We start from the raw sequence: 19,024 nt of genomic DNA, 5'->3' as shown, positions 1-19,024 counted from the left end.
GACATTTCTTAACAAGAGAAGTGGATTTTTGTCTCACCTGCGTAGCAGAGTGAGACTAAAGGCGCCGCTTTTCCGACGGCGGCGGCGTCAACATCAAATCTTAACCTGAGGTTAAGTTTTTGAAATGACATCATAACTTAGAAAGTATATGGACCTAGTTCATGAAACTTGGCCATAAGGTTAATCAAGTATTACTGAACATCCTTTTTAGAGTTTCATGTCACATGACCAAGGTCAAAGGTCATTTAGGGTCAATGAACTTAGACCATGTTGGAGGAATCAACATCAAAATCTTAACCTGAGGTTAAGTTTTTGAAATGTCATCATAACTTAGAAAATATATGGACCTAGTTCATGAAACTTGGACATAAGGTTAATCAAGTATCACTGAACATCCTGCATGAGTTTCACGTCACATGACCAAGGTCAAAGGTCATTTAGGGTCAATGAACTTTGGCGAATTGGGGGTATCTGTTGAATTCCCATCATAACTTTGAATATTTATGGATCTGATTCATGAAACTTGGACATAATAGTAATCAAGCATCACTGAACATTTTGTGCAAGTTTCAGGTCTCATGATTAAGGTCAAAGGTCATTTAGGGTCAATGAACTTTGGCCTAATCGGGGGTATCTGTTGAATTACCATCATAACTTTGAAAGTTTATTGGTCTAGTTCGTTAAACTTGGACATTAGAGTAATCAAGTATCACTGAACATCCTGTGCGCATTTCAGGTCACATGACCAAGGTCAAAGGTCAATGAACTTTGGCCGAATTGGGTGTATCTGTTGAATTACCATCATAACTTTAAAATTTTATGGATCTGATTCATGAAACTTGTACATAAGAGTAATCAAGTATCACTGAACATCCTGTGCGAGTTTCAGGCCATACGATCAAGGTCAAAGGTCATGTAAGGTCAATGAACTTTGGCCATGTTGGGGTTTTGTGTTGAATAACCATCATATCTCTGTAAGTTTATTGGTCTAGTTCATAAAAAGTGGACATAAGAGTAACCATGTATCACTGAACATCTTGTGCGTGTTAGAGTAGTTTTCAAAGTCAGCACTGCTGCTATATTGAACTGCGTGATGCAGGTGAGACGTCCAGAGGCATTCCACTTGTTCAAAAAAGTATTCATAACAGAATAAAACATAATAATGATAATAGCATCTCTATGTGCTTTGTGGAACAATACAAACCAGTTGATTTGGACTGAGTTTAATCTAGCCTTAACAAATATTTTGTTTTACACTTACAGCAAGGGGCTCGTATGAGATCTTGGTTTGACGGCATACACTACATGGAGATCACCAAAGCCCGTGTTGGCGACTCTGGAGTCATCAGATTGGTCGCTCGCAACAAATTGGGTATGGTGGAGTTCAAGACAAAACTAGAAGTCAAACCAAAGGATGTCCCACCCCCATTACTGAAGCCAACACCGAAAGGTAGTTATTTAAACATCATTTACCTGTTACCAAATCCAGAGACTTAAGTGATTATTTTTCTGGAAAAGTTAAGAAGTGAGAATGGATATTTAATACTTCCTGTCAATTCATTTTGTTTGACTGTTTGGAGATTGCTTATATCTTTTTGAGTTTAACAAACAAATGTCACTTCATAATAAATATGTGGAATTCATAAAGTGAAGTTAACAATTTGGTTTGAGTTTTTAGAGACATGCACTGTATATGTATTGTAAGGAACAAAGTACAATGTATTTTTGCTGTGAAGTGTGATTTGTTTCCACTTACATAGTTTTAATGCTAAGATTTTCTGGAGGTACTAATAATTTAGAAAGAGAGGAGATTTGATATTTGGAGAAGAATACATTTCATGTCCATGTATGTTCCAACTAGTAAGTTTTGTATTGTATATTTGTATCGATCAGAAGAGAAAGTTCCACAGCCCAAGCCGAAGATTCCTGGATTGCAGAAGACTCAAGCTGCAAAGCCACGTAAGATTGTCTTGTCTTTTTATTTTCCGAAGACCCCATACTCTTCACATTCTCCCAAAAGTGGTCATTAAATCCTTTATTTTTTTTATTAAAGAAATATTAAAGATTTTGATGAACAATGTGTGATTAAATCAATGAATGCAACAGCATGTTTCAATCTACAGTGCAAGGCACTGAACACATATTATGTACCTATAACTTTGCATGAATTTAACAGTCAGTATTCCAAATATGAGAACATGATTTATTTTGTTTTTCCATTGAATTTTACTGAAACATATTTGATTAATATTAAAAATCTAGTATAAAAAATAATGAATAATTTCATTACGCTAATCAATAAATCATTCAATTGCATGCCATTGATTTAAACAGATGAGAAACCTAATGAATTAGAGGAAGTATTCAGGCGACGTTCCCAGCATGCAGCCCCATTCCTCCTTTCCAGAAATCAAGCAGGCACCCCAAGGAGGGTCAGTGCTGGCCCTGCACTTGCAGTTAAGCTTAAACCTGTCCCAAAGTCATCTTCTTTTGACATGGCAAAAGAGACCAATAAAAACAGACTTCCCTTCAGGGACAGTCTTAGAAGCACTCCAGCTAAGAAAACTGACATGAACTTGGATGATAGTGCCAAGAGATATCCCTCTCTTACAGAAAGAACGCTTGCCAACGATGAAGATATAACACCTGTAGTGGTTGAGAGAAAGGGATTGGATGGCATAAAACTTCCAGAAGATGAACAAGTAGAAACTGAAGTTGTTACACCTGAAAGAAATGCCCCTATGAATCTTGATATGCTCACAGACGCCGACAAGGTTCCTGTTGATGAAAGTGTCACATCAGAATCTGTCCACAGTGAGGAGAGCAGTGTTACTTATCTCTACCAGAAGCTCGGTGGGCGAGAGAGTAAGCTTTCTGTGGAGGAAAATATCACTGCAGAAGTTCTCTCAGATGGTGATTACGAAGAACTGTCCTTCCCAGAGAGACTGGAACACATGCCTTCAGATGGTACCACTGATGACTACACCATGCCCACGTCAAGCATTTCAGATAGCACGCAGGCTCAGGAAGAACCACAGAAATCCTCAAGGAGCGCTATGTACTTTCAACCAGTTTACAGACAAACAAAGAATGGAGGAATATATAGTGACTCTGAGACATCAACACCGGTGTCCTCAGAGGACTACCTTCCAGCTCTTGAGATTGAAGCACTTGAAGAGGAAGTCCAACCAAGACAACAGAATCAGCCAGATCTTTACAGACAACATGATGGGGATTATCTGATCCCCATTTCACGTGAGGAGGTCATACCGCTGAGAGAGCAGGCTGTATTTTCACGTCCGAAACAAAGAGATATCTTTGAAAATGACAGTGACACCAAAACCGCTTCATCTTCCGATGATGAAGATGGTTCAGAAGGAGACGGAAGAAGTACACCAGTCAATTCAGATCTTTCTACCAACTTAAAAGGGATTCCTCCTCAAGAGGCTGATGACCCTCAAACCAGTGACCGCTTTACATCTTCATTTTCAGTGCCTATCTCTCTGGATGATGGAACTGACAAAGTAGGGTGTAGTGAACCATACATTGTTCAACTCATGCTAGAGAAACCGCCAATTGAAAACGATACATTTGATAGAGCATTACCGGTATCAGGCAGGTCTGGCAAATCAGAAGACTCAGACACGTTCAAAAACCTCTCCAGTCATTCCTCATCATCTTCACCGTCCTCAGATTCAGAAGATAATGTACAGCCCATCCATAAAGATTATGTATCTGGCAGAAAAAAGAATGAGCAACCATATGCTGTGGAAGATATGCTTGAGAAGTCACCAATCAAGGATGATAAAGTTGACAAAGTATTTCCGTTTGGAAGTAGCTCCCTTGCACAAGGGCAACGTGGTGGAGATGAACCTTTATGTTCTTCATCATCCTCTTCTAGGTCTTCATCAGATTCTGAAGAATTAGAGGATCAAAGTACCAAAGTTCCGAATCCGAATGAGAGTGAGCCATTTATCGTTGAAGTGATGCTGGAGAAACCTCCAATTCAAGATGATAAATTTGACAGGGCTTTACCAGTACAACCCGGAACCTTGACACAAAAACAACAAATTGAACAAAGGAAATCTTCAAACTCATCATCTAGTTTTTCATCAGAATCAGAAGAATCGTATAAAGATCCTGTTACTAAAGAAGCAGAGGGAGGTAAGGTTGAGCCATACATTGCAGAAGTCATGCTTGAGAAACCTCCCATTCAAGATGATAAATTTGACAGGTCATTGCCAATATCAAGAGACCCCTTTCATCGGAAACCATCTGACAAACGCTCTTCTCCCACTTCATCATCATCATCTCATTCCTCTTCATCTGATTCAGGAGAATCAGAGCCAGAATCTGATCGACATTCATACTCTACAGCCATTGTGTTTCAAAGACGGCAATCAAAAGAAGAACCGTCACACGTGAGAGAAGACAATTCATCAGGTGATTATTTGTCATCATCAAGGAGTTCTTCATCACCTCACTCGTCTGATGGAGATGTTACAAAAGTTTCACCATTGAGGAGAGACGACCAACACTATACCCCACTGGAGATTAATATAAACACACAGCTCTCAGCTGGAAATCAAAAAGAAAGGACTTCCTCAAGTTCATCATCGGAATATGAGCATGAGGCCTTAGAAACCAAATTAATGTCCAGGAAGTTGAAATCAAATCTCCAAGGTACCAAGGAGGAACAGAAAATACAGATGACATCTTCTTCATCATCTCTTTCATCCTCCTCCTCATCTACTAGTAGTGATGAGGAAACACAGGTATCCAAGGCGAGATTGATGCTGCATCAGGATCAAGGCAATCAGGAAGCATTACCACAAAGAACAGTTGCAAGTCCTTCAGAGGATCCCAGTTTTGAAGTTGTTCTAGAAATTGCATCAAGACAAGGTGTTGAAGAAAAAGTCATGGAAGAAAGTATTCTCCCAGTCGAAGCATTGCCACAGCAACAGCCTGATCCTTCTGTTGAGGATGATGATGCAGTTGGTTTTGATATCACTGTAGACTTCAAACCCAATGAAGAAGAACAAAAACCTAAGTGGAAAAGCTTCTTTGATGATGATGAAGAAGAGACTTTTCCAAGACTTGTCGGATCACCCTTTGGAAAGAATTCAGTTATTTTTTCCAAGGCACGGTCCTCACAATATGATCCCATAAAGCCCATGAGTGAAACTGAAACCATGGCTCAAAGGAAGGAACTGACTGAAAGTTCAACTGAGGATGGTGGAGAAGAGGAGGTGGAGGAAGTAAATGAGAATAGGGTGTTAGCAAAAAGGATATCCATGACACAGATGAGGGCTCTGAATCCAACCGGGTCTCCAATCATTAAGCAGCGTCTCCAAGACATCAAGTGTAAGCAAGGCGAGTCCATCACCTTCCATATTGACTTCACGGGTATCGCACCATTCGAAGTGACATGGTACCAAGATGGGTATGAACTGGAGGACTCTGATGAATGTGGGATCCTGGTGAGTGATGATTACAGTTCCTTGACGGTGCCGAACACGACTCCTGATGACAACAGTATGATTGAAGTCCAAGTCAAGAATGACCTCGGTGTTGCTGCTTCTACAGCAATGTTGACAGTGGAAGGTACAAATCTACATGCATTTCTCTACCATTAAAAACCTCTGAAAACTATTCGCACTTGCTTCATCTTCTCTCCAAGTCTCTTTAGCTCAAACTTTGCCATTGACAACAATGCTGGATCATAGCTTTATTGCAGAACACTCACATCTAGCTTACATATTGCATTCCATAACCATGTCCTTTTCTCCATTATGTAGAATAACCACACATTGTATTCTTAATTTGTAATTCTCTTTTTTATGTTCAGTTCTGTGTTTTGTGTGTATCTTGCCATCTATACTCTCTGTTGTGTTTCTTTTTGAAAATTCTAAATCAAAATTCTTATTTGATAATTCTGCTGTATTTCAAATAAAATACTAGAAAGGGACATCTTTGCCATAGAAAATATGTTTCAAATATGCACATGTGCAACAGACTATCTATGCTTCATAGCGTAGGCTTCAGAAAAGAAAAATAGTTCACCCTATTTTGATGAATTGAGATGCTATAGCATACTTTTGCTGTTGTGCATATGATGTGGCAGTGTTCAGACATGTTTGCATTTTAATGCTGATTTTGCTGCCATTTTTGCTGAATATAGTTGGTGTCTTCAAACAGTGTTTGCATGTTTTGTAAATTTGTATCTTCTGAAGTCAGAGCAGACAGAAAGGAGTTCCCATTGTTTTTTAAAAAACTTTTTGTTAGAGAGAGAAATTGAGTCTTTTGGTCTGTCATGTTATTGTACAGTTTTACTATTACCGTGTCATAATTGCTATTTACTTCATTACGAATCATGTTCATGATTTAATTTCATATATTTTCATTTTTGCCAATCTAAATATTTTTTTTAATTTGAAAATATAACCTTGCAAACTAATTGGAAAGAAAGTTATTTGACTTCTTTGACAGGAAAAAGTTGATTATTAGAAATTACAGAAAAATAAAGAATTACACAAAGTGTATGCCAATTTCAAAGTAATTTTCTCAAACCGAAACGTAATTTATAATATCTATACATTGTAATTGTTTCTTCTTTGTCTACTTTTATTTGGGATAAAGTGTCTATGTAACTGTAGAATCTTATGTTAACCTAGTTTTTTATTTAACAAATATTCTATTTGATTTTACTTTTTATTTGAGAAATTTAAGAAATAGAAATTTAATAAATCTTCCTGTAAGTGGCGAGCAGTTTTTGTCTCACCTGCATAGCAGAGTGAGACTATAGGCGCCGCTTTTCCGACGGCGGCGGCGTCAACATCAAATCTTAACTTAAGTTAAGCTTTTGAAATGACATCATAACTTAGAAAGTATATGGACCTAGTTCATGAAACTTAGCCATAAGGTTAATCAAGTATTACTAAACATCCTACGTGAGTTTCATGTCACATGACTATGGTCAAAGGTCATTTAGGGTCAATGAACTTAGACCATGTTCGGGGAATCAACATCAAAATCTTAACCTGAGGTTAAGCTTTTGAAATGTCATCATAACTTAGAAAATATATGGACCTAGTTCATTTAACTTGGACATAAGGTTAATCAAGTATCACCAAACATCCTGCATGAGTTTCATGTCACATGACCAAGGTCAAAGGTCATTTAGGGTCAATGAACTTTGTCCGATTTGGGGGTATCTGTTGAATTACCATCATAACTTTGAAAGTATGTTGGTCTAGTTCATAAAACTTGGACATAAGAGTAATCAAATATCACTGAACATCTTGTGCTCATTTCAGGTCACATGACAAAGGTCAAAGGTCAATGAACTTTGGCCATAATGGGGTATCTGTTGAATTACCATCATAACTTTGAAAGTTTATTGATCTGACTTTGAAACTTGGACATAAGAGTAATCAAGTATCACTGAATATCTTGTGCAAGTTATAGTAGTTTTCAAAGTCATCACTGCTGCTATGTTGAATCGCGTGATGCAGGTGAGACCGCCAGAGGCATTCCACTTGTTAATGTTAATATACATGATCAAATGACTATCATCTCATAGTTGTGCCATGTGTCGTCAAATATCAACCATACATTTCAAAACTCCTTTCCAGTATTAGGAATATGTTATCAAGCATAACAAATAAATAGTAATATGGATGCAAAACTATGTTTACATTATTTTTCATCAATTCACTGCGTCTGACATGGGTCATTACATTTGCATTATTAGCCATGCAGAAATGATTCATTATCTATTCATTCATGATGAACTCCACTTCACAGTGCCTAACGAAAAAGAAGGCGTCGTCCTTGTCACACATGAAACCATCTTAAAGCTGTTTATTTCAAAAACTTCTTTCACAAACTTTCCTAATTTCTTTCTCGAACTATTTTTTTCCTGTGAATAATAAAGCCTTGGAATAATGGTTGATATTAATATTTCAACAGAGAATGTTGATGAACTTGATAGCATTTTTATTCTTAAAACCTAATGCCATGGAAATATAACTGGATGATTATAACACTGAATAATACTTTAATATGCCAATATTCTTTATAAATTAGTTGAAATTTAGTGTACAAAAATGCTATTGAATTACTAATTTTAATGATTGTACTTGATAATTTTCTGAATAAGCTGAGGGATCTTTGGGTTTTAATCTTGATTGAACTATCTTGACCAAATTGTCAATATCAAACTTTCAAGCAATTTTGATGTACATGAATTATCTTTATTATGTTCACATTAAAATGAATTGCATTACACTGTGTTAAAAAAGGTGTTCTATTTCTCACATATGAGTGATAACTCCTGTCATGTTTTGGTTAGCTATTACAGTCATGCTTGCTTATTTTTATTATTAGTCCTTCCCATAATTTCGCATTTAACACTTTTGTGGCTACCTTATTTTCACTTGCAGAATACCAACAGCCAACGCAGACTATGCAGCCAGCGCAGCCAGCAGCAGCAGCACAACCGATGGAAATGATGCAGCTTGCACCGTGCTTCCTCTCTGCTCCACCTCCCATGACGGTTGGAGCACCAGGAGAGCCGGTCAGACTGTCCTGCCGTGTTGGAGGGAACCCTGTTCCAAAGGTCATCTGGTCGAAGGTCAGTTGGATGAAGGATAAGAAAATTGCTCAAGATGCTTACAGCATACCACCTGTAGTGTGATTCTGTAGTAGATATTTCTCTGGGTTTCTGTATTTCTTTTTTCAGGTCAGGTACATGCACCTTAACAAAACTACGAGTTGCACTGTTTAGCAGGAATATTGCTAAAAATCTTTAACTTCAAATTTTTTCAATTTTGAAGTAGACAAAACAATGAGGAGGGGGATTGGGAAAGTCATGGACATGACTTTTGTTAAGGTACCTAAATGGTAGTCTTGCTTTACATAATATGTTGTTATAACAAAACACACGTTTTGTGACATACGGGGCCTTTTTATATGATTTAATTATACTTAAATGAATATTGCTAAGTGAATCCTTGGTCCTCTCCTCAAGAACCATTTGTGTTTTCATAGTGATATGGTAAAATTAAAAAGGTACAAACAAACATTTTGTCTTTGATGATAGGATGGTCGTCTTCTGACCAGTGTTCCCAGGATGAAGATCCTTCAGGATGAAGATATCCACACCCTGCTCATCTTGGAATGTCTACCAGAGGATGCAGGAAACTACACCATTGAGATCGTCGGCCCCAGCGGCAAGAAGACACACTGCTTCAGGATCCAGATCCAAGGTAGTTTTCTCCTCACTTCCATTATGATCTATCTGGCCTTTTAGGCACCATTTCATCAAAGGAGTCAGCGCGGACAGTCTTGTCAGCTCTGGCAATATTGTCGAAATCCTTTGTTATGATTAGCTGTGATGCACTGATCTGTTGACTGACACTATGGTATCTGTCTGAAAAAAACTTGTCAGTGTTAGCGAGCTTCATGAAGTGGTGCCCTGGGGCCTGTTTCATAAAACTTGCTATAAAACGAATTTGCAATAACAGTGTAGAGCTATTGAAATCATTCAATGTGATCTGCTTATAGTAAACTTGTGTATATGTTATATCAAGTCTTTAGTATGAAACACCACCCTGATCTTTCAGAAGTACAGGGTTGCCAACTCTTATTCAGAACTATCCAATTCCTAAATCCATTTACTTTATTTGCTGCCTTGATTAGGGGACAAACCAGATGACTTTGAGCCTCACTACCCAGAGGTACCCCATCACCACCCTGAGGTACAGCCAATTGGATTTGCCACTCTGCCTGAGTTCAGGAGTGTGCTCACCGACTGCCTAGTGCCAGATGGCAGCCCTGTGGAACTCGCCTGTGAAGTCGTCGGAACCCCTCGTGAGTACATGTAGTGCAAATATAATTGAGAGTTTCAGAATATTTCTTTTATAGCAGTCCTGATGTGAGGGGCGGGAAATGAACATGGTCTGTTAGAACACAGCTAGATTCTAGAGGGTTTGTTTGATCAGTCACTGCCCTTTGTTTTGGATATTTTATTTACTTTATCTTGATTGAAATGTTAGATCTTTGTACAATTACAGAATCAAAATATGTATATCCCTTTCAATTTTTCCAATTTCAAGCATGTGATGAATTCATTAAATACATATGCCCTTTATGATGTTTATTGAATATGTCTCTTCAATTAGACAGCTAAATATTAAAGAATGGTCCTCTTGATTCAGTCATGTTATTATACCTTCTAAACAAATCAGTGAAGTTGATGAGTTTCATATTTATTTGAATGCATATACAGATATTCGGTACACTTAGTCAGCGACTGCTGTCTCATATCACATGCCCTATTAAAAGGAGGCTGTAGGCTGAAGATCATTATGATTAATGCTCTTCATTCTATGATATAACTGCACCAATGAAAAAATAAATTTTTATCTTCACTTCTTGAAAAAATATATTTTTCTTTTCCCATATAAAGCTCCTGTTATAAACTGGTACCACAACGGAGGCATCATCAAGCCATCACGCTACTTCCGCATGAGCTACGATGACGGGATCGCCCGACTCCAGATCAACGAGGTCTTCCAGGAAGATGGTGGGGAATACGTCTGTGAGGCGTTTAACAACGCTGGACGTATATCCTGCAGTGGGATCTTGAACGTACAAGGTGAGTGGGAGTCTGATGACCTTTGAGGGTGCTCTTTCTAATTCTATCACCTTGAATTCAAACACTGCTGTAATAACACCTTTTTGGATTCAACTTATTAATTCATTCTTTTTATACTTGTGTACTCCCATTAATCATGTATAACCTATTTATTCAATAATCAACAAGGGACTTAGTTTCTGTAACTATCTCCAATATGATAGAGGAATATCTAAGAGATTGTCATATCCATAAATTATGACATCATTAATTATATATATCCTAGAATATAGCACAATAACTTGTGATCATATATACTGATCCCATTCCTGTATTTGGGTCCTTTACATCTAGGTTTTGTAAGCATATTCTTAGCAATCATTCATAGTTGCTACCAACATCTTTCATTAAACTCAATATTCAGGAAGCCACATTATCTTTTAAACTTACCTTTAGTTGATCTCATGAATTTAGCACATGTCAAGATGATGTATACTGTAATTTATATGATTTATTTATCTATGGGGTGGTGTGTGTAATATTTTTGATTGACATGAAGCAAGCGAAATTTCGTACTGAAATATTGTTACAAGTGGAATATGTTTGCCACAGTGTATTGTTGTGTAATCATCACTTTTTCATTCTTGTGTAAAAGCTGACATCTGTCTGTTTTATGTCTGTAAATTCGTGAAAAGATAATATTAAAAATAGTGTACATACACATATTTCTGTTCGAAATTTCTCTTGCACATGACCACTTTTTTGTAACTAACAACATATTCATAAGCCACAAGATCTTTCAAAAGATGTTTTCATAAGACGAGTTTTGATCGATACCAAATTTCTAAAGCAAATTCATGTTTTTCAGGAACCTTTAAAAGTACCCCTAACAATTTTTGGAAACCATACTAAAACAAACTGTTTTTGTTTCCTGTTGTTTGCTGATTTTGATTAACTAAACTAAAACTAAATTTTTGAAATCTATCTATTGATTATCATTTTCTTTGACAGGAAAAAGACCATGATGTCATGCATGTCAGCAAGCATTGCAAAGAAAGTCTTTTTTGGAATTTTTTATTAAATTTGGTGGAACACATTCAGTTGTAATGTGGCCAGATATGCACATTGTGGGCAATTTATGGCTGAAAACTGTCCAGATCAATCTCATCTGTGCATAGATAATTAACATATTGGTACATAAATGTGAAGTACCATCAATTAATGGCTTGTGAATATGTTGTTAGAAATTATAGTGTAATATTTATTCACTCATTGTCAAAACCATCGATAATTTTCCTCTATATATCAAGGAAGAAATATCAGCTCTCAGAATTCAGAGATTATCAGAATGATTAGATTTACATTTTTTTCAATACTGAAGTTTATAGAAAAGTACCAATTTATGTTCCGTTTATATATTAAACTGCACATACTAGTATGCATGTAGATTTTTTTAGCACATGGGAGCTGACATTTCTGAGATATGTTATGTTATTTGACAATTGAAGAGGAAAATTGAAATTAGGATTTAGCAGTGAAGTGTGTCAAGAACATTGTGATTTTCATACTAGTTGATTCAAGAAACCATTATTTTCTAAAGGAAGCAAGCGAAAACGGATCAGACATAAAAACAGTAACAGTAGCTTCAGATTTTTTTCCCCTTCTGCAATGCCATAGGAGTAATAGCTTTCTTAATGCACACACACCGTTTTCTAGATCTTTTGAGTATATTGGGTTATATGCACCTTTAATTTCAAGTGTGTTTTTGCTACATTGAAAGATAACATAGGTAATAAGTGGATGTGGAAAGAAACCAAATGGGAGAAATCAGGTCTGGAAGTAACTGTATGAGAATAATGAGCAAACACTTGGTGCATTACACCAACAGTTTCCTTGATATCACAATTGTGTATTTCACATGGTCATTCCCAGGTTCTTTTTTCTTCAGATTTTTCTAGTATACTGCTTCTTTGTGGATACACTCATTCTTCATGAATGTTCTGTTATAACTCCATTTTATGGACAAATATGTACCAAAATCTTCCAAATGTTTGCACTGCACTGCCAAATTGCATAGTACTCTTAAATTATTCTGACTGCCAAAAAATCAGAGTATGTGAACAGTTCTTTTTTTTGTAAGCATAATTTGGTCTGAATCATTGATGGATATGCACCAAAATGTATAAAATGTTCATAAACTTTGAGGAATGTTTACAAAATTAGTTGCTTTGTTGCACTGTTTGATTTGATATCATATCTAGAAGTGGTTTATTGGAAAAAATATGCATGTTATTTTTTTTGTCTTTATATGAAAATTCTCCCATTTGTAATAAATGATTTTTTCTGACAAAAGAAATTGGTATCACCATTTGTGCCTTATGATACTTTGCAGTTCAAATGATATTAAAAAAATATAAAAATCATAAAATAAAACAATAAAAAAGGATTTTCATGAATATATATGTGTATGTTGTAAATTGCAATTTCATGACTTTCAGTCAAATCACGTAAGGTAGGTAAACCCTAGAAACTTTACAAGTGCATTAGATAAAAACCTTGCCAGAGGAAGAAATATTGTAGTTGTGTGCAATAGACTAGATAGATGTTTGAACTGTCCATGATGTGACACTTGCATGTTTATCTTTAAATAAGTGATTTTCACTTAATTTGGTGCAATTTCATTTAAAGAGAATTTCAGTTGAGAAAACAGAACAGAACATGAAGAAGTTAGATCTCTTGCTAAAAGTGGAATTAAAGGGAAGTATGTTAGAAAGCTCCAGATGAAAGGATGTTGCAGGCATAAGTATGCAGTATTTGAGTGATTTCAGTTATCTATGACTATAAACTTATATATGTAATTGAAAACATGTATTCATTTCCTATATCTATGTATAAATTGTCATTTATTTAATTCATGTTTTTTACATTATTGATTATTGTGATTGGATCAAGTGTTGAACTTTTTGTCTATGAAAGCTATGTTAATATAGCTGAAATTGTCCAGATTTTTTTTCGTAATTTGAACGAGCAACAACACCTTATGTCTTCCTCAAAGATAAAAATCAGTGCTTGAAAATGCAGTACTTTTACTATGATGATATATGCTGTGATAATCTTGGGGGAAAGGGGTAGTGGTTTTACATGTAAAATGTAGTTTGATATCTAGAATAACTTTTTTTATTGTGTGAGTAGGTAGTGCAATTTCATAAAATGGCAATAGTAATAAAAATTGTTTATTCACTTATATCTTTCTTTCATAAAATAATTTTTTTTTGATAAAAATTGACAAAAGAGGAATGATATCTCACACTGCCAATCAGGCCGTACCTTTTATTTGGACATTGTGAACCAAACTCAATCTTATTATTTATTTATTTTCGTTCCAAATTTTCTCTAGCAAGATCTGTTGATTCTCAGATTATGTCTATTAATCATTTAGTATGTAATACGAATTTGTATTTGTTTTCATTTAATGTTCCTTTTATTAAAGAATATTGATTTATGCATTAAAGGCTACAGTAGCATGAAGTGTGAAAGAGCTATATATTTGGCTTCAAGACATCTTTGTTTCAAATCTTTGCATTCGGAGATGTTGTGTGCGACTTGTTTTCAGCACCATCATTGCCAAATACACATCCAGTATGGGCCAAGTTTGTGGAATTTTGAAAGACTCTTCCTTCATTTTTTTTATAACTAGCTCCTGTTTATTTATACTTTTCAATTAATAATGGTTGTCATGATATTTTTCACACCATGGTAAACTAACTCACCATTTTATGAAAAACTAACCTGGTTTGGGCATTCAGATTCATTTTATGGCCTACTTTTCTTTGAAATAACCTTGGATTCTAGCTGGACTTTTACGTGAGATGACATAACTTGAAATTAGGCAGAAACAACATCTTGTGTTAGAAGAGAGCATCTATTTCTGCCTAGTTTCAATTTATGTCGTGCTAAATTATTCACCAAACCAAACAGAAATTCACTTCACCTCTTTGAGGTAAGACTACTTGGCAATATTTGGACCATATGGATGTTTATTTGTTGTCTTGGATGGCTAGTTTTGTGTGAATGATCAGCTTAGGGGGAAACGCAGGCTGTTTTTTGCCACATATATTATCTTTTTGCTGCTCTCACTTTCGCATTCAATTTCTTCATCAATTCTATATATCTACATATATATATCCCCAGCTTCTATCTATATTATATATCCCACTAGAAAAAACCATGGCCTAATGATTTATCATATTGGCTTCCACCCTGCTTTCAATATCCTTAATTGCTTACCCCAATTCATTTATTATTCATGAATTAGAATCACATAATTTGATTTCAGTAGTCTCATTCACTAGACACTCACATTCAAAGTGAAACCAAATTTCCCCAGAAAGGGGTGATACGTAATTGCACCTGCACCCTGTAAAGAGGCTGATGCTTTGCACACAAAATTAACCATGCACATCTCAATATTTATGTTATTTATATTTATACTGAAATTCAGTTTGCGGCTTACACATTGCAAACCATATTGAAATTATTCATTGTTCTAAAAATGAACGAGATGAAATAGTTTTAATCTTTTTTGGTTTGTCTGGAAACAAAATTCTGATGTGCTTTTTAAAAAAGATTCTTCTTTCTTTTTTTATCTCCTTCTCACTTTGGCCTCCTTTTCCAGTTGAAGAAATTGAGTCTGCAGCGGAGTTTGCTGTTCCCCCTAAGTTTTTAAAGAAGATAGTCAATCTAGAGGTGGCCGAGGGTAGCCCCGCCCGCTTTGAATGCAAAGTGGTGGGGAGTCCGCGGCCTGAGGTCCAGTGGTTTCATGAGGGAAGGCTGATTCAGAGCATGCCCCATAAGCGGGTCTCCACCGGTTCGGACGGGACCAGCACGCTCTACATCCCTCAGGTGCTTGCCGACGACTCGGGTCGTATTTCCGTAACGGCCTCCAACCCGGCGGGACAGGTCACATGCAGTTCTCAGCTGCTTGTTGAAGGTATGATGCCAGTGATGATGCAGATTATGATGATGATGATGATAATGACGGTGATGACGATGGTGATGATGATGAGTATGATGATGATGACGACGATATCTATGCTTTTTATGCTGATGATGGATATAGGTAAACAGTTGAAACTCAATATAAAAAGATCTTTAATATTTTCCTACTGATTAAAAAGTTTCCTTCATATTCCCAGCTTTTTCATTCGTTGTTGTTAAAGCTTACATAACAAAATTCCTACAATGTACCATAACTTTTTTAAATAATTGTCTCAAGGATCTTTTTATACTGAGTTCCAAATGTTTCTAATAATTGGGTTTGGTGCTATTTTTGTGTGATATTTATTGAGAAAGAGGAAATAACTAGTGATGCCATAAGTCATGATAGAACATGAGTGCTGGTGATGTAGATGCTTTGTTCATGTGTTTCCAATTTTAGAAAATAGTGTGGTTAAGAAGATGATGATAGTTATAATTTTGTTGAGGATGACAAAGTTGGAATTGATGGTAATGCTGCTGATGGTGATTACATTGAGGATGAAAATGGTATGGTGGTATTGGTAGTTCTGATGAAGTTGATGATGATCTTGCTGCTTCTGCTGATGATGAAGATGTTGGTGACAAGGAACTGTTGAATGCCGCTGTAATGTTGGAGAATGGAAGCAATTTTAATGTCAGGGTGTTTACATCCATGCTGGTATTGATGATGCCTACTAAAACCTGGTGATATCTACAAAATACCAATGGGAATCATGGAATTCATTATTTATCGGGTAAAGGAAATATTTTTTTCTATAAGTATACACAAAGAGAGAGAGAGAGAGAAGAGAAGAAATGGGAGTGGAGAAAAAGGATAAAATTTAAAATATGAATATATAAAAGATATGAAGAAGATACACAAATCACCTTTAAATACTATACAAACAAGAACAGAAGTATGATAATTTGGAATATTCTAAACAAATTGAAATCCAATTAAACTTCCAGGTGACTCGGAAATAGTTTCTTCATATTTATTATGGGAATATTATAACCAATATCAATGTTTCCCATAAAAGCATCCTTAATGAAATTAATAATGCACTGGATATTGTGCTTGTGAAGGTCACACAGGATACTAAGAACTAGGCTCTTTAACAAAAGTCTGTTCCACATCTTGAAAGCCATTTTGGTATCTTTTACATTGCCATTACTCTGCTGAAATGGGAGTATAAGCAAGGATCAAGATGGGTTACTACTCAGAAAAGTGGCTTAAACTTGTTAAGGAGCATAAAGCAACAAAGCTAAGAGAGCTTTATCATTATTAAAAAGTGTCACCGGAAGACAGAAAGAATATGCCAAAACTATTAATTCTGATAACTGTCACCATCTCATTCTCATCTTATTCTCACCGTATCATTGCTACAATCCCTTTAATCTAAAAGCCTCTTTTAGATATAGTGTGACAAAGCTTAGCAAAAAAAAAAGATTAATCACTGTTCAGACGTGATGTGACAATTACCTCATTTTCATTCTAAAGACTTTGCTTAAAGCTTCAACATGTTTGAACTTGTCTTGGCAAACACATATTATTTCATATGATTTTGTGACTCCTATTATACAATGTCATTATGGTGTCTTTTTGATTGTTATTGTTTTGTTTGATTCCATTAAAATTAAGTAAGAGACTCTTGCCTCAGAAACATGTTTAAAAGGCCTTTTGTCCCATTAAATTGGTACACTAAAATGTTGCTGAGCTTTAAAATGCCATTTTTAAACCAGCCTTTAAAATGATATTACAAATGCATACTTTGTAAAAAAAAATGTGGATACCTCGTGGAGCTCATCGCTTCTACCTGTTTCACTTTCAATCACAGATTCAGAAAAATCAGTGAAGCCATTGGACTTCAAAGCTGCCCAGCTGATACCAGCTTGGGGTGTCATGTGTAGTTTGGTTTTGTTTTTAGCTTGGTTTGTGTCCTTCTTTGCCCTCACATTCTTTAAACAATGAACCAACCAAGATAATTTGTATAGGATTGAATTAAAGATTAGCCTAGGTGCCCCCCCCCTTGCCATAGGAACTGATCATAGATTCGTAACCCTGGTTTTGATGTAGAGCTTTAATTTTGAAGAGAGTGAGACTAAACCGAACTCACATAATTTTGAAGTGTTTGGAATTGGGTTGCCCATTTTACAGAGAATAAAATCTTTGAAGATTGTTTAGCATAGATTGGAAATATTAATTGATCTAATAATGCAAAAAAAATCAACTAAAAAAGTTAATGGGTGAGGTGTCCAATATCATTGCCCCATGTCATACTAGCAGATATAGCATGTCCTTTTCTGAGGGCATTTGAAGGAAAGAATCAATCAAATGAAACCAAACTTCACATGGCAAGATTATGTACCTTTAATAAATTACCTTAAAAATCTGCGATATGATTATACTTTTCCAGACACCGATCTTATATTTTTTATTGATTCATGAAAAATGCTAAATTGATTGCAGATTAAAGAAATTAAAAAAAGAAGTAATGATTTCTTTTTCAGTTTTTTATTACTGTAATAAACCTGTACCCATCAATATGTTAAATGTGAAAAAGAATGACTTAATCTTTGTTGGTAATGTTAAGAATTTGGTGATTTATATTACTTTTTGGGGTAAGGATACTGATCAAATTTTAGGGACATTTAAAATTTGTTGGAACCTCTAAAATTTTTAGAGTTATAGAAACCTGAAAATAAAGTTTATTGAAAAAAACTTTTCATCCAAATACAGGTAATTTAATGGTAATAAACTGCTATTTTAATCATTTTTGGAGAAAAAAAAAATCAGAAGGGTCATTAATCTGAAAGGAACTTGGATATTCTGCCACAAGTTTTAAAGGTTTTTTTTTACACAGAAATTTTGCATTATATGTAGAATGAACAATTTTAATGTCTAGATTGTATAGATTCAATGTTTAGGCAACTTCCATTTCCTTAAAAATATCCCTGTTCTCATATTTTGATAAATACAGTATAAAGAAAAGATAAAACATGATTAGTTAAACTCAGCAGAGGTGTTACAAATGAAGAGATAGTGACAGGATATGGTGACAGAAAGCATTCACAGACATGTATGCTTACATACAAAGGAGATCAACCAAAAAACTTTGAAAATAATTATTCCATAAAAAGGGATGGGGAATATGATTACTGCATACCATTACAGTATTTTATTTTTTCCTATGAATACAGTTATGAAGTTCTATTTTATAAAGATATACAAGTATGGTAACTTGGTACAATGTTAACATTAATTAAAACCTTGATTTTGATTGGCTGCTTTGACCTGTTACCATGGTAGTTACCATTGTGGCAATGTTTCCATGAGTAATGAATCATGAAAAATATCTCTGACATTTT

At 35.4% G+C, this 19,024-nt stretch overlaps 1 protein-coding gene across 16 annotated transcripts in view; it reads left to right on the top strand.

Moving 5' to 3' along the window:
* The window catches only part of LOC121425834 (muscle M-line assembly protein unc-89-like), a 177,513-nt gene extending 159,236 nt beyond the window's left edge, over positions 1-18,277 (top strand). For 14 of the 16 annotated variants that reach the window (XM_041622018.1, XM_041622024.1, XM_041621983.1 and 11 more), the window contains 8 exons: positions 1,264-1,450; positions 1,894-1,959; positions 2,335-5,604; positions 8,445-8,635; positions 9,104-9,269; positions 9,703-9,873; positions 10,472-10,660; positions 15,315-18,277. In XM_041622018.1, the coding sequence (XP_041477952.1) occupies positions 1,264-1,450; positions 1,894-1,959; positions 2,335-5,604; positions 8,445-8,635; positions 9,104-9,269; positions 9,703-9,873; positions 10,472-10,660; positions 15,315-15,808 (4,734 nt within the window). In that variant the 3' untranslated portion in view covers positions 15,809-18,277. Of the gene's footprint in view, positions 1-1,263; positions 1,451-1,893; positions 1,960-2,334; positions 5,605-8,444; positions 8,636-9,103; positions 9,270-9,702; positions 9,874-10,471; positions 10,661-11,650; positions 12,730-15,314 lie in introns of those variants that run through there. The other 2 variants (XM_041622010.1, XM_041622039.1) reach the window with 2 other exon arrangements.
* The last annotated feature ends 747 nt before the right edge of the window (positions 18,278-19,024 follow it).

Source organism: Lytechinus variegatus, chromosome 1 (genome assembly GCF_018143015.1).
Source record: "Lytechinus variegatus isolate NC3 chromosome 1, Lvar_3.0, whole genome shotgun sequence".
Classification (NCBI taxonomy): domain Eukaryota; kingdom Metazoa; phylum Echinodermata; class Echinoidea; order Temnopleuroida; family Toxopneustidae; genus Lytechinus; species Lytechinus variegatus.
The sequence above is the reverse complement of the archived record's forward strand: the minus strand, read 5'-3'. Positions and strand labels throughout refer to the sequence as shown.